At 40.3% G+C, this 16,866-nt stretch overlaps 2 protein-coding genes across 2 annotated transcripts in view; one reads left to right on the top strand and one right to left on the bottom strand.

The window, feature by feature from the left end:
• usp43b (ubiquitin specific peptidase 43b) overlaps positions 1 to 4,880 on the bottom strand; it is a 76,253-nt gene extending 71,373 nt beyond the window's left edge. Inside the window, exon 1 of the mRNA XM_074697162.1 lies at positions 3,913 to 4,880. Within this exon, the coding sequence (XP_074553263.1) occupies positions 3,913 to 4,542 (630 nt within the window). The 5' untranslated portion in view covers positions 4,543 to 4,880. The remainder of the gene's footprint in view (positions 1 to 3,912) is intronic.
• A 5,781-nt stretch (positions 4,881 to 10,661) lies between these two features.
• LOC141809922 (phosphoinositide 3-kinase regulatory subunit 5-like) overlaps positions 10,662 to 16,866 on the top strand; it is a 74,854-nt gene continuing 68,649 nt past the window's right edge. The window contains exons 1-3 of the mRNA XM_074697164.1: positions 10,662 to 11,166; positions 12,530 to 12,581; positions 16,460 to 16,557. The gene's annotated coding sequence lies outside the window, so the exon portion shown is untranslated. The remainder of the gene's footprint in view (positions 11,167 to 12,529; positions 12,582 to 16,459; positions 16,558 to 16,866) is intronic.

Genomic DNA, 16,866 nt, shown 5'->3' with positions numbered 1-16,866 from the left:
GACATTCCTATTGGGTCATCCAGCCTCCTCACCCTGACTCCCTCCTCTCAGGCCTCTCATGTTGTGGAAACTGATAAATCGGCTGTTGGGTAACTGTTTGAGTTTCAGGATCTGGCCTCTCTGTGCAAACAGCATCCTGCTGGGGTGGGGGGCAGAAAACATGCCGGCACCGTCCAGATCAAACGCACACATCTGCCTTTCAGGTTGGGGGAACTCAAACTTTAATTTGAGATCAGAGACACATCTGTGAGAGGAACCTTGGGACGCTTCAGCGAGGTGAAATCTTCAGTGAGTGTTTATAAAAGCAGCCTCTATCCTGTCAGACGGCACAGGTGCTTCAGGAATGTGGACGGGTGCCAGGACTTTGTTTTGGTGCTTCTCCTGACTCTGTTGAATTATAACCTTCAGGAGCTTTGGATGAAAGGGGGAGGGGTCTATGTTTACAAACGAGACGTTTTCATTTAACATAAAGAGAGAAAACCCTTTTTGAAGCTCTTTCATCAAAATAAATCAACTTCTTGTAAACTGCCAGTGGTTTCCAGCCTCGGAAAGATCTGATTATCTTACGATGCTGAACTTGTGGCAGCTGTGAAGTGACTCAACAGGCAGTCTGAGCTCTGCTCTGGTCCTCCTACAGCTCAGTTCTGTGCATGTGTGTCTTCTGCAGCACAGGAAACACTTTATCACACACACCAGGGAGTGTTAGGTGTGTTTCTTTTTATCTCTCCCTAAATCTTGCCAAGTTGTTTCCATGCTGCTCCCTCGGATTGTTGTCCTGATAACATCCCGAACCCTCCCAGGAGAGACTTGAAGGAGTTCACCAAACTCACAGAGAGGGGGATTTTCTCTGACGACTCATTCGGGGAGGGAAGCTCAAATATTGAAGTATGTTGTGAAATAGACCTGAATTGGTCTGTTAATACAGGAGATCTAGTAAACTACCATCATATCACAACTTCTCTGAAAGATCAGCAATTAGAAAGACTGGGAATAACTGACAACAAGGAGAAAACAGAGGAGTAGATTCAGTTTGGCTCATAGAGAAGTGAAAATTAAAGATTCAAGTGTATCCACAGATATTTCATTTAAACATTTTCCAGGACTGAATCAAAGTGCTCACAGAATACAGGTCAAGCTGCTCCTGCAGACATGGGCTTCTCTTTCTACAAAGTAATTAGCAACCCCAGGAATAGATCCATTATAAAATGTTTTTGTTAGCCGGTCTGTATTATCCACTTCTTCCCTTCAACTCTCAGAGAAACCCAGAGCAAAGAGCTGCAGCTGAAGAACCAATGACTGCCTGGGAGCATTAAGGTCTCCTGATAGAGACTCCTGATCCTCACTGAGGGGAAAGTGTTTCTGTAAATCATATTTGTCCTGCATGAACATATATCTTCATAAAAAATGTGCTACAGTTCACTTTATTTTGCACGCTGCAGGAGGAAAACCATCTACTGTAGCACTGAGCTGTTTCTACAAAGTCATCAAGTTCACCTGCCGGGGTTAATGATGTTCACGTGGCTGTAACTTCCACCAGCCCACAGCAGAAAATCTGAAATATAGTTATAAATGTATCAATTCCATAAGCCTGACTATATTATTATGCTTCTTTTTTAATCAGCAACTACAAGGACATGTTTGAGATTATTACAGCAGATATCTCTCTGAGGTTTTTTATGATCAAACTGCAGCATTAACATGGATTTAACATTTAAAGACACTTAACACTGTTGAGACTGAGACACTAATTGGACGGCTGTTTAATGTTGCTACTTAACTGATAGCCATCATTTTAAAATAAGCATCATAACCTCATCTCTGTTGGCGAATAACTCAAAGAATAACAGAAGGGAAATATTTCACACTGATAATGCTAAATAATGAAAGCTGTTAAATGTTAAACCATATCATTGACATTGAATTATAAGTTATGACTACATATTGTAGAAAAAATAAATGCCTGAAATAAAAAAAAAATAATTTACAAATGACAAACTACTTCTGGCACTAGATGGCAGCACCTGCAGCCAATCAAGCTTAAAGCACTTTGTTGCTTATTATGGTTTTTTCCCTCCGGTCTAAATTGTAGTGACAAAAGCCTCTGCCAAATAAAACTGTAGAATATTTTAAATCTCTTTGTTCAGACGGTCGACGTGTCTTTCTATCTTTCATCCCTCTGCTGATGTGGTTGTGACCATTGACTGTAGATAAAATGGACAGCTTGGCTTCGCCTTTTACAGTTTTGAAGCCAAAACAACGCCGTTACCGGGTGCCGTCTGCAGTAGAGACAATGAGGGACACTTGGAGAATCTGAGCGGAGCCGGGTGACAAAAATAAGTTTGTTTTTATTTTTCTGTTAAAAGTCTAATCTCTTCAAAGCGCTCCTTCCCGATGTGTCTTACTATTCCCAAAAAAACCTACACAAGAACGGCAGCTGTCAATCATTGTTAAACATTACGCAAAACTGTGTTTTCAACCTCTAGTGACTAATGAAAAAGAAACTTTTCAGAAAAAAGAGGACTTGAACACATTGCAGCTAATATATGCACGTCATCACAGCACACAGATGTGATAAACATTTCTCCGAGGTGTATTTATTATTTTAAATTGATCATAGCCCATCTGGGATGGCTGAGGAGATGGAGTTTTTGATCTATACTGCAGCCAGCCACCAGGGGGAGCAGCTTTTTTTGGCGACCCTAATTTGAGCCAAGCAGGATGACATCTGTTTATTTTTTACAGTCTATGGTTGTGGGTGACAGATGACCTCAATCTTGTTTTTTTAGATTTAATTTAATGGTATAAATGTAAGTTGGGGGGCACTGGTGTGGCTTAGTGTTTGGGTTGAGTGAATGATCGGTTGGCTTCGATTTGAGTCCATCTTGCCTCCCTGCCCTGTCTGCTCTAATAAAGTCATAAAAGGCCAGAAAAATAACTTAAAAGGGAAAAACTGAACCCTAATTGTTTGACTTTGTATGAGTCATCAAACAAAATGCTTAAAAAACCTATTCTGGCAGTTCAGTTTACATCAGCTAACACTGTAATCCAGGTTATTTCTTCAAAACTCTTTGTACGTATTCCTTTATTATCCAGTCTTCACACGTTATCAGATGGTTTCATTAATTTTCATCATTCATGATCTTTTTATTTGCTGATCTATCTAGAAACAGTAATCCTGATTCCTCGTGGTACATGTCCTGCAAAACTCTAACGACTCGGTCCAACAGGATGAAAAACTGAGTCCATCCCTCCACTCGAGTCCCCCACCTGCTGACCCTGTTTGCACTCAGAGCAGCTCCATGATCAACCGAGGTGAATATAGTGAAGTCACACAAAAAGATGCCTCAATACTTCTTGGTATATGTGAGAAAAGTGCTGTTAGTGATTGATATGAGACTTATGACACTGGTATTTAGTCTAAATTACATATGTGGACTGAACTGTGCTCTTCATAACAGTGTTTACACCCCATGTGCTCAGACATGTTATTGTCATATCTCCCTGAGCTGTTAAATAACTCCAGAGAGGCGCCCAGGTGGAAATTAAAGGAATAATGAGCGCATGTAAACAGAGAAAATGCTCCATTTGTTTAAGTTACAGCTCTTAAAGATGTTTGATGAGCGGATGCTGGCTCTATGATTGATCTGGAGCAGATTGTTAAAGGTTTGATGTCAGATTTAACCCATCAGAATAAATCCATCATTTCTGTTGGTTGGTGCAGTTTGTTTTCATTTTCTGTTATTTCTGCCTGCTTTGAGAGACATTTCTGAGAATCACCGGACTTTAAGTTTTTATTGAATTTAATATTACTTTTGGCTCCTGATTCGGCCAATCTACGCTCTTATTTCACTGTTATTGTCCACGTCCCCTCACAGACTGTGTTTTTGGACTGTAGTGTTGCACCATGTGTACCTTAAAGTCCACAGACAGCTGTGGGGTGTACTCCAGAGTCCACAGAGCCCTCACAAGTGATGCCAACTGCTCCGTGACCTCTCCCTTTGCGAACCTCATCACCTCATCACTCCTCACCACTCCGTTCAGTCTGGTCTGACTCAGGTCCAGCTTGTACCACTCCAGCCCCAGATACTCCGCCAGCAGGTCGGTGTTGCTCAAACACTGCACCACAGCGTTCATGAAGCAGGTGTTCCCGTGGTTTTTCAGACCCAGGACTCCCGGGATCTTCTCCCCGTACTGGTACAGGAGTTTCTCTCTGCCGGTGCACAGAGAGGAGGACGTGCTCGATGTGTTTTTCGCCACACGATCCCACGCCACCTGTACGTCCTCTTTCATGATCCCCGAACTTGCGCTGAGGGTACAAGGTGCGCCATTCCTGAACCCCCCGTCGTCGTCCTCCGCGTCATGCGCGTCAGCGTCTCCAAAGTGGGTGAAAGTGCCCAAAGTTTTGATGATTCTGTTCATAAAACTCCCCACAGACCTCAGAGATTTCTTCCTGAAGAGCTTCCCAGATTTGGGCTTCTTCTCTTTGCGCTTCTCCTCCTTCGATGTCAGCATTTCCTCCTTGACTCTGCTCTGTTTCTCCATGGCAGTGCCTCTACTCCCTCGCACGTTTGTTCTCACACTGATGATTGTGTAAATTCCGGCGCTGCTGTGTCACTTCTCCGCCAGAGTCCCCTGTCCGGACAGCAGAGGGGAAAGCGCGCAGAGGTGACACCATCGTGGAGCCAGGAGGCGCAACGGTACGCTGTTCTTCCGCCCCGCGCTGACGGTAAACCTTCCTCGTCCATCCCAGCACTTACTGAAGGCGTTCATTATCTCTCCGACGCTGCTGTCACGAGCAGCGTCTCATCGCGACGTGCCCGGCACAGCACGAGCCGCTCCGCCGTCCAGCTGCAGCACTGAGCGCTCCCTCCCATCGCGCGCAACTTCTGCTGGGAGAGAGTGTGACCGCCCCCTCCCACCGCCCGCCCGGCACATGGAGGAGAAAGCGGAGAGAGCAGAGCTTCATGCGGTCACACTCTGAACTGAAGTGACTTTATTAAAAACTCTGAAGCTGCTTATTCTGTAGCTAGCATCCAAACTGTGCGTCAGAATTTAACAAAAAAAAAAGAAGAAGAAGAAGAAAAAAAAGGAAAAAGCAACTTCACCTCAGATTCAGATTTACCCTGAAAGTTTCTCCACTTCTTTGTTTTCATCAAATGAGAACACAAGAGGAGTTATTTCCAGGGAAATAAAGTCTCAAGTTTGATTTCTTTAGTGATAAAATGGATAAAAAGAAAGTCATGACTGGTGCATAAGATGAAACCAGTCCAGGTGTAAGGGCAAATATGAAAAAATAGTTTGTCATGCCATACCTGATGAAGGCAATCCAGGATTCATGCAGCAATGACCTGAACTGTTTTCACTTCATGCTGCACGTGAAAATATGCAGGTGCATCAACAGCACAAAAACAGAAATGGTGCAAGGTTATTCTAGAGCAGGGGTCACTAACCTTTTTGAGACTGAGGGCTTCCTCAAGGGATATGAGTGATACCAAAGGCTACTTGTCTTATACAAACCTCCTGAACAAAACTACACAGATCAGTTTTTAATAACAGTTATAAATAGCCAATAGTAGTAGTAGTAGTAGTAGTACTAGAAAGACACTGCTCACATGTCAAAGTTAATTATTCAACAATTATTATTAATAATTTACAGAACAATGATGGAAGGAAACATATATAAATTTCTGAGCTCCATTGACGCGTGCTGTTTTTTGGAACATGCCTCAAAGGCACCTTAAGTGGTTTTTGCGGGTGCCCAAGTGCCCACGGGCAACCCGTTGGTGACCCCAGTTCTAGAGACTCTACTGTCTTCCCAGCAACGTGCTGGGAGCTAAATCTTCCATGTGGAACATTTGCTCTGGTTACGACTCTAATGCACTGATTCCTGCTCATTCAGGGTACACACATCTCCTGTGTGTGTGTGTGTGTGTGTGTGTGTGTGTGTGTGTGTGTGTGTGTGTGTGTGTGTGTGTGTGTGTGTGTGTGTGTGTGTGTGTGTGACCCCAGCAGCCTACAGAGGAAATTCATTAGCTAATCCTTGGAAGGCATTTATCAAAGGTTACAGTGTCCTGGATTATTACCCTCATTCCTGAGCCATGAAGTATAGGTGAGCAGCTCAGCTTATCTCCTCTCCTCTCTTCATAGATATGTTTAATCACACAGGCCTGTCTCAGCAGCACTAAAAACTGCAGATTTATGGCGGCAGAAAGCTAAAGCATTAGGACTGACTCTGCTTCTTGCTGCTAATGCAACCTGAAGAGGGAGTGTGAGCCAAGTGTGTGCTCAGAAGTGGTGCCTCCTACTCGGCGTGCCTTCAGAGTGGAGCTGGTGACGGTACAGTATGGAGAGTCTGTTGTTGTTGGGAAGGAGTAATCCACCAGCAGACTCATGAGATACTTTAAGCTCAGAGATAGAAACAGCCGCGAGTGCTCGGTGCAGAACAGGCTGCGCTCAGAATGCTACACCCTGAATCCGAAGGCCTGCATACAAACAAGCAAAGCCTCGCCAAACACATCATCCCTGCATCGTCTGCCTTCAACAGGAGGCGGCAAATAATCAGCTTCTGTCTTACACAACAACCAGGCCGGCTGTTCATGGGAAGCAAAAACTGCTTCAGGTCTCATTTAGATATCAAACCGCTGATTCAGACTGAAAGACTGTATTAAGGAGCCGTGAATACACTTTTTTTTTTACCAGCTCACCAAACCTTGTTTCTGGGTACTTATCCTAAATAAAAACAGAGTTTCTTCCACCATGGATATGATAATTTAAGAGCTCTTGGGTTTACCAGTTTTAGAAAATACTACACTGTAATAACTTCTGGAGCTGAGGCATGAAGTCAAGACTAGAATGCCAAACACTGCAGTTCTTCAAGTGGCCACCTGAGGCTGGCTTTAAAAGTGAGTCAGTTCCCACAGAGTCCTATGTTAAATTTCCAACTGCAAAACCATTTTATTGTACATTTACTGACTGGTTTTATCAATCAGTTTGGACTGTTTTGTTGGTATTATTGTTCATAGTATGGAAGAGGATAACTGACACTTAAAGGGGCTGTGAGGAGTTTCTAAGTGATCTTGCAAAAGTCTCCCCTCTAGATATATGTAGTGTATGGAATATCTATTCAAGTGGAGCACCCCCTTTTGCAAAACAAAACAAAACAAAACAAAAACAAAAATAAAAAAGAAAAAGAAAAAAAAGAAACATTTTTTTTTAGTTATTGACTTTAATGTCAGGATTCTGGGATTTTTATTTATTTATTTTCTACTTCAAAGCTAGATAAACATAAATAAATAAATAAATAAATAAATAAATAAATAAAAGTGTATTCACAAATTTAATTTTCTTGGTCTAATCTCCAAAGTTATTGTTTCTACTGGCTTTTAAACTCTTCCACACTATAGTCTGTAAAGCCAACAATAAAGTCAGAAGTATGTATAGAATCAGTCTGTAAATTTGTTTTATTCTATCTCGAAATTAGGAAATTTTACATTGGGCCTAACAGGAATTGACCCCATGATGGAGTCAACCTCTAGTGGCCACACGAGGAACTGCAGTTTGGGGTAGTTTTATAAGTACTTCGTGGTAATTTTTTCAGACACTGTTACACTCCTCCATACCATGGTAATCAACCAACAAGGAGATTGGATACGTCCCATTTTCCTCTGTATTAAAGCTTTTATGAATGCATATTTTAGGGTGTTTTCTCTTTGACACTGACCTTAAACTTTACTATTATCAGTACATTAAACTTACTTTTTCCTGCAAATATGAGGGAAATAAAACAGCTAGCTTGTGCCTCTAAGAAGTCTGTGTTATAGATTTTTTGAAAAAGTGAAATCACAGTATTGTTTTCACTTTTTCTGAGGATAAAAAAAAAAACTGCAAAAGTTCGATCCATTCAATCTGAGTCATATCTATAAGGCAGCTATACCATGATTTGATCCTCCTCTCCTCTTAAACCCACTTTCCTTTACCTCCACAACAACACAAACACAGGGAGACGTGATGAAACAGAATCAAAATAAACCCCTTGCCGTCCTCGGCTCTGTGGGAGGAGATGAAATTTTCTGACTTTGGTGATAATGACCCCGGGGCCGCTCTGAGCCGCTGCCAACCGTCATATGTACAGTAGCACCGAGCATGTTTGAGAGTTTATGGCTGAGCAATAATCACCACTGAGTTTGGCAGCCAGCTCCTTTGTGTTCTGGCCTCCTCTTCACTCGTTATTTGATGTTATTTTTAGAGACATTTTGCATTTTCTCTCTCCAAAGTCAGGTAGCTTTTAATATCTCTCCTGCAAAGATGATGTCACCACCGGCTGACACAGACTCCTCTAACGGAGGACAGTTTATCTCTGTAAAGACGTCTTTCTTTCTTTATCTTCTTTAATGTGAGGGAGCATCTCCGAACCCTTTGAACATTAATGTGCTCATAAAGCTCTGGTGGAACAAACAAAAGAGACAGAGAAATGCATTTCTTCCAGAGTGCAGCGGCTCACCTTGCTGTGCTTTGGCCTTTCAGTTCGTTAAGTCATGTTTTGACTCTAAATGGAGACACGCTCTGCTTCTGATGCTTGTCCTGCAAAGATGGAAATGTCATCATCCAAAGATGAAGAAGACAACAGAGACCATCTGCTTATCTGAGTCATGTTTGTAGAGAACAAACACTTCTTCATCTGGTGAAACAATGCACCCCAAACATAACACCAACATGCTACGGCTGCAGAAAGACACTTAGAGCTGCAGGGAGAAACTTTCTGGACGAGGTGTTTGGTTGACCTGTTCTGTAATCTAAAAATGTTTCAACTTTATTTATCTGCACCCCTCTGCTCTCCTCTTTTCACCCATAATCCTTTTCACCTGGGAGATGTTAGCCCAGCCCCACAAACTGCCTGCTGGATGGAGACACACACACACACACACACACACACACACACACACACACACACACACACACACACACACACACACACACACACACACACACACCTCAAGAGGAAATCAATCCCCCTTTATGTATTTTTACAGCGCTGACTAAACATGTTCAACAAGCTTCAACGAGAAGATCGCCTCCGTCAGAGCTAAACTGATTCAGGCGTCGCTGTGATGTGAAGAAGTTTCAGCAAAACAGAAACAGACGGGGGTGAGTGGGCGAGTTCTGGCTTCCACTGGGTCCCAGATTACGCAGACCCCATCTGAGCCGGCAGTAACACATTCCCTGTCTTTAATCTTAATGCAGTTGGCAAAAGGATTTCTGCTTTCTCATGGATTCCAGGAGCAGGAGAGACCAGGGAAGGCTCACACTTTTTCTCACTCACACACACACCTGCATGGTGAAGACACAGCCACCAGTTTAACAGCACGTATGAAGAAACTGACACAGCTCTCCCTCCTGAGAGGAACAGAGCCCTGGCTGCAGAGCTATTTCTACTCATGGCCTATTTCATCCACACCCAGGCCTACTTTCACTGTATCTGAACACACACGCAGAGAGAAAACCAGCACTGCAGCAGGAACACGATTTACACCGGCCTCCTGGGCCTGGAGTCCAATCATGAATATTAATTCCTTTCATTTAAATTCCCTGCTGGCTTTATCTCTCCTTCCCTCCCTTGGTTTCCTGCTCCTATCTCAGGTGGCAGCAACAGCTGTCAATCCCAAGCTGTGCGCTGTGTGAGCAGGAAGCGTCCTCTATCCGCTTCAGACGGTAAACACATGAATTTTCCATCATTCCCGCTCTCTAAAGGACAGGTGCTGACTGTGTGTTTGCATATGAATACACTCAGATTATTCCAGGGAGAGGGCTGTAATTATGAATCAGCATCTGCACACTGAATGGAGACGCATGGACTTCAGAAAACTTCAAAAAGTTGAAATCTTGTAATATAAAAAAGCTGATGGTACATTATTAAGATGTGCAAAACTTTAAGGAGATCTGTTGAAAGAAGCTGAGCTTTAAAAGCATCAAAATAGAAAGTAAAACTCCATTCTGTGATTAATTCAGATAAATATGCATTGTAGATTTTAGGAGAAACCACAATCATTAATGCTGCAACAGTCATTAACTACACTTGAGTTGTGTTGTGGCTCCCTCTACTGGTGAATTAGGAACATGGCATAAATACAATTTAAACTATTAAGCTTAATCAAACTTTAAAAATAAATAAATGAACAAGTTATACGTATTTAAGTTGTAAAATAAAAGAATAAGAATTAGTCAATCAGATGAGTGCAGGTTTTGTTAAACAGAACAGAACAAAAACTACATCTATTTTGGTATTGCCATATTGTTGCTGCAAGATTTAAAAAAATGTAATGAAATTGCAACTAAGTTGAGTTTCTTCTCTGTGATGTTAGGGGATATCACAGATTCAAACACCTATACTTTTAATTTAATTTTATCATTAGGGGAAAAATTAATGTTCAAAGTCATCTGGAGTCCATGAATATGAATATTTCCCACTTTTTAAAGGCTATATTTCACGAAGAAATATGAAAATACGACACTACATAAATGAGTTTTAATGAAATAACCTGAACGTACCTTCAAATTTTGGACCTCCTCTATCTGGTCAGATGCCAGTAACCTGTAACACCAGAAACTTCATTGATATCGGGTTAAATAGCTAAACCAATTACAACTCCTGGACCTTTCCTCAAAGCATCTTTTGCAAAGGTTCCTAACACTTGATTCCACGTGGTTGTTATGATAATCAAGTCTTTGCGCAGCTCAGAGGCGGATTAAAATGACTTTTTATTCACTTTATCTTCTGTTAATGGGGATAATGCATGATTCTGCATACTTACTGTGAATAAGTGACTTCCGGTTACCTCAAACGGTGTGTGCATGTGAAATGTGTGTTAATTTGTGCTAGTATCTACCTACTTTTGCTTTGGGGGGGTGTAAACAGCAGCGGTTGCAGGAAGTGCGCGCGTGCTGTCATCAGTTTACGTCATGACGTTTGACTGACGCAGCAAAAATCAGTTTGATTGAACACCCGGGACTGAAAACAAGAGAGCTCCTGTATTAAAATACACGAAATTAAAAGTGTAGAATTCACAAGTAAATTAAGAAAATTGGTTTGTAATATTAGCACTGCAGGAGTTGGTAAAGTGTCGATTATAACCGCATTAAACGGCAAAGAAGTCGACGAAGGTAAAGAAGGTGAGCATCAGACTCTAGCTAACTGTGGCCAGGTGTGACAGATTTGCGTAATTAGCTTCTTTTAATGAATCTTAGTGGTTAAAAACCAACTAGTTCTTCCTGGACCCTACAACAAAATGATGGTTATAGGAGCTCTTGGTATCAAATGCAATACTGATAATAAAAAAAAAACAAGCCACTGCATTTTTAACAACAAAAATCGTCAAACCCTTTTATCAACGTAGTTATGTTAAACACATCAGAGCTTAAACCTGCACTTGGATGATCCTTTGACTCGATAATATGAAGGAAAACAGGAAAGTGTGAGGTCTCTGTGCAGTGTAAATCATTTTTCGTTATTAATATCATTTCAGTGTGTTGCAAATTTATATCCAATGCAGTGCCCATTTTTAACAGTTCTTTTGTAGTTAATACATACTACATATTGATTTGAACTCTTCTTTTGGTTCAAACAGCACTTTTTATCTATTTTCTTCTTCAGACTTCTCTGGTTCCTCCTCTCAGTATAGCTCCAATATACAAATCTTAATATTGACAGTTTTTACATGAAATCATATTAAGTTATAAATCATCTCTTGCCAAAAGAATACTTCACATAGTGACATAAATACAGTAAAAAAGAAAGAAAAAAAACAACATCAATCAAAAAAAAATATATAAATGAAAAAAAAAAAAAAATCAATACATAAATTAAAAAAGAATAACATCAAAAGTAAACGCAATGTTGTCACTGGGTTAATTGTAGATATGTATGATTTTATATACACCCTCAATTCAACACATTTCCTCATTTATTATAACACTTGCATTTATTTTGTTTCTGTATATGCGTCTATATATTTTATTTAAGGGGGCTGAGCATATTGATGAATACTTCATCGCATTTCATCCATGTACATTCTTCAGTCCCTCAACAGGCAAATTGTCACCTATGGACCCCAGGAAGACAGATCAGAGTTCACAACAATTAAAAAGAATAAATACAGACAGACAGAATATCATGGTAGCCCAAAACTGAGACACAACCTACACAGAGATTGACAAAAACATTTAAAGTCCTTTGTGTGAGAATAAGATTAGAGTAATCTGAGGAAAAATAAATTAGAAATATTTCTTTTCTGTGACTTTCTTTTTTGCCATAGGTTGTTTTATGAATATTGGCTTCTCGACATTTTATAAAAACTCACCAAAGAGCATTTTAAATACACATAACTAACAGGGAAAAGGTATATTTAATGTTTTCTTCTGGATCCATCCAGTACTGGTACTGTTTATATATAAAAAATTCTTATATGATCATTCAATTAACAAAAATACTCGTGAAATAAATGAACGAATGAATGTTTGCTATTTGTGTTTGCAGGATGGTGTAGATTTCCTGTTGGAGCCCAGCAGACTTGATTTCTAAGATATGAGTGAGTATATGTTTTTATATTATTAGCTAATGTGAAGAGAAAAGTCACACCATTGTGTGGAGAAATCCACATTAGCAATCAAATCAATTTATTAAAACATTTTGACACCCACAACCCAGAAAACTTGAGTCAAAAGGCAGTTTTTAGCCTAAAGAAAACATCACATTCAGGTTTTTATCCTCACAGAGTCTGAATTTATTTAATACATTCATCATTTTTTAATGAAGACAATGGCACAAAGTGGGTTTCATTTGCCTTGATAAAAGTCAGCTGGGACGCGTCTCAGCTGCAGACAGACCCTCCATTTCATCCTCTGTCTTTTGCATAATGTGTCATGAATCAGTTCCCCCTGACACTCCAACAAAAGTGAGGTTCATGCTGGAGCTGGCGCTGTTCACGGCAGCTTGGTACAAAGGTCTTTATGGGGGTCACAGCTCTGCAGACCACCCAGCTGTGTGGGTGGGAGCGGACACATTCATGACTCTGCACCCCCGGCTTCACCGTGATGACAAATGAGGAAAAAAGTAGTCATAATTCTCTCACAGACAGCGATGACCAATGGCATCTTTTCTGAGACTGAAAGAGGCTTCAGTGTCTCCGTGACGAACCTCCAGGGTGGCGTTTCAGCGCGGTGAATTATGGCAAACATGAAAGACAGAACTCTGGATCCAAAGCTCCTTATGTGTAACATTAAACTCTGAGGAGGAGAAAAACACACAGTCTCTCTTTATTCACTTTAAAGTGGACTCACTTATTGTTCCCACACAGAGTCACACCCCGTATGTCCTGCAGGGGGCAGTGTTTAGAAGAAAATGAGGGTGAAGCAGACTGTTGGAGGAAAACCACAGAGTTGGCTCAGGATGGTCTTGTAATGCATTTTGGCTCGGCTCGGCTCTAATTACAGATGACATCAGACAAATTGTCGTCATTTGAGGTCCAACACTGCTCCCTGCTTTAGAAAGAGGTTTAATTTAGCTCATAATGAGAAAGTATGACAAAACATTCAGGATAAATGTTGGAATACAACAAAAAACGATCAAATCACCTCCAAACTGGCTTCTCCTTTTAGAATCCATGATTTGTTTTTGGATTTCACTGTTTAAAAACGTATAAGAAACACATTAAGACTTTCTTTTCCTTTTTATACTTGCATTAACTTATATTTGTGTTCATTTTTGTGCTTATTTGATGTGAATCTCAACTGTTTTAAAAAACAATTATTTAGTCTCCTTGTTATTTAATCCGATCAAAGCTTTTTGTTAAACTCTGTAATGACTTTACTCTAACCTTATCTTAATGACTCTTCTGTAACTGTATATTAAAGTAGACTGTGAAATTATTAAATTCTAAACTGCTTTTGTTCGTTAAAATTTCAGCAGACAATTCTGATTAATATCACTTGAACATGCATATTTAAAAATCCCTAATATTTGGTTGAAAATCATTTTTTAAGTGAAGCAGTTTTGGGAATCAAATACATGTTTTAACTGTGAATAATCAAATAATTTCCACAGTAAATTACGGTTAATTGAGCGTTTTAAGATGCTTTTTAAATGTTTTTTTTTTACTCCAAAATTAACAAATGAAAGCAATTCTTACAATTTTTTTTCCCTTTATTTAGTTATTAGTTAGTTATTAGTTAGTTATTAGTTATTTTTTGGGTTTGGGCATCATAAATCTTAACTTTTGAATTTCTCCATTAATTAAATGCTGCTCTGCTCCACTGGTGTGTCTTTAGTTGTTAATTATAATGTAAGTCCAATGTCCAATCGTAAAAATCTCATCAATCCTTGTTTTTGATGCAAACTAAGAGTTTGTCTCTTACCATAAGTTTTTGGTTTAAGAAGCTTTTAGGCTTAAGATAAATGAAAAAAAAGGTAAAAAAATCTTTTTTTCAAACTCTAACAAACAGGATTATGTTTAATGAATCCAAGCTTAAAGCTACGCCTGATAAAGCTTTAACTCTCTTGAATGAGAGGAAACAGAAAGCTAACACAGTGTGAGGTCTCTCTGTGCTGTAATAATATTATCATGCTTCATTTATTTGAGCTTTCCTTCTTAATACTTCAGTTGAAAACCAGTTTAACAGAAAACAGCCCATTATCCAGACTTTAAGCCTCTCTGCTCCTCTTTGCTCCTCTCATAAACGTGGGCGATGAGTTCAGATGTCTCTGATTGGCGCAGAGGTCTGAGCTGAAGGCTAATTGGATCAGCTTTAAATCTTCAAACCATCGCTGTAAGGCCGGATCCACAGTGAAGGATCACAGTGATACCTCCACGTTGAACCTGTTTGTGGGACTGATTGAGTATCTGTTAGTCTTTAAATGCTTACCCTCAGTTTGCGTTGGTATCATGTTTTGCTTGAAAAGAAATCCTCGTGCTGCAGCAGAGCAGAGTCAGAGATGTTACACACCCTTAGAGTTTCCTCATTTCCTCTCGTTGGCTGAGCTCCACCGAGTCAGAGAAGCGCTGGCTGACAGAACGCAGAGATGTTTATGCAGAGAAACACAGGCGTGTAAAACACCATGAACTATAACTGCGATTGCATCTACAGCGTGAGCACAGAGCCGTTTGTTATCACATATTTCATACTCCTACTCTCCACATGAGCTGCTTTTAAAACTGTTTCTCCAAGTTTAAACACCAGTTATCTGTGGCTCCTGTGATTTACAGGATATTTAGAAAGTTTATTTATTTACAGGAGGGAAAACATGATATAGAAAGGTTAGAGGGTGCAGCAGACTGGAATGTCAGAATAACACTTCGTACCAGGGTTTTTATGTTGGTAACATGACGTCCACCTTCATCAAGTCCAGGTGACGTCCACTCAGTGTGAGGTATGTGAACTTGCCTCAGACTGAGTGGACGTCACCTGGACTTGGTCAGACTTGAGTTACAGCAGATAGCTGGGGAACTATCTGCTCCAAATGTTGGTTGGAAAACATGATTCAACTCGGGATGAGTTAAAGGTGCGACCCCAAAAAAGTTTGGGATGTGGGGACTAGGGTTGAAAAACTCCAGGAATATTCAAATCCAGACATTTCTTTGGAATTTATGGAAATAAATTGGGACTTTACAATACAAAACTTGAATATAGCTAAAATGATTTCTGAAAAACTGCTCACCACACTGACACATATTGGACATTCAATCCATGCACCTCTGATTTGAACAATGTGACCAAAAGTCAGGATCAAACAGTACATTTCATAGCATTTATTTGATTCCCAAATCAGAACAGGATCAAGCTTTGCTTTCATTCATTAATATCACTCTAAAACTGTTTAAAAGGCTACTTTAAAAATACATTTAATCATGAAAAACTGTTAAATTTATGGGATTAATTACAAAATAAACAATAATCATTTTAGAGAGAAAATAAAACAAACTTCCTTTCCCTCGTGTTTGTATATCTGGTTTCATTGAACATGTAACACCGTGTCGTTGTTTTGTATGTAGTTTTAACCTGTCATGTTTTCAGTCTGTGCACGTTCCACACCTGTGTTTTGGTTCATCATGTTTCTTGTAATTAAATTGTTATGTGCATAGTTTTTCTAGTTTCACTTGTTGTAATAGTCTATCTTTATGTGTTCCTACCGTAACGTTGTTGGCAATTTGCACTGCTTTAACTTCTGAAACTCTGCAAATTACCCCGCTGTGGGACAAATTAGAGGATCATCTTATTTTTTTAACCTGACGCCGCTTCTTGTACAGTTTAAATGATAGGTTTGTGTTGGAGCAAGTCTGATAGACTGTGGGGAACAGTCTGAAGCGTGCATCATTCTGTCAGTGTCAGAAACAACCAGAACAGACTGAAAGAAGGGAGTAAACTTCATGCTAATTGGCTGCTAATACATAAATTTGCTTTTATTGATCAGAAACGAGGGAGGACAGACGTCACCTTGATGTCAGACTAATGCCTGCTAATCCTGCTGCAACAAGGAGGATGATGATGATGAAGGAGAAGACTGTAAAGGTGAGTTTCACTCTCTGAGATAGCAGTGTGTGTGTTTTTTTTTTTTTCTCATTCTCTCCTGCGTACATTGAGACATACAAACCTGTGTGTGGCCCCTTGTTTAGCACAGAGAAAGTGTGAGATATCTCAGCAGCACAAAGCGGTCATTAACAAACAATATGAGAATGAGTTGTTCAGCCTCCACCAACAGCTCGGTGCAGCCAGGCGCTGCAGAAGAATCCAAGAGGTAAGTCCAAGCTAATCAGCGCCTCGGCTGCTTTTCTTGGCGTCGGCTGGCACCGCCACAACAATCCTGCAGCCCTGGAGGAC

This window comes from Halichoeres trimaculatus, unplaced genomic scaffold (assembly GCF_033239565.1).
Source record: "Halichoeres trimaculatus isolate MK-OKI-2021-1 unplaced genomic scaffold, fHalTri1.1 fHalTri1_scaffold_20, whole genome shotgun sequence".
Classification (NCBI taxonomy): Eukaryota; Metazoa; Chordata; class Actinopteri; order Labriformes; family Labridae; genus Halichoeres; species Halichoeres trimaculatus.
This window is presented reverse-complemented; position numbering and strand designations above follow the sequence as displayed.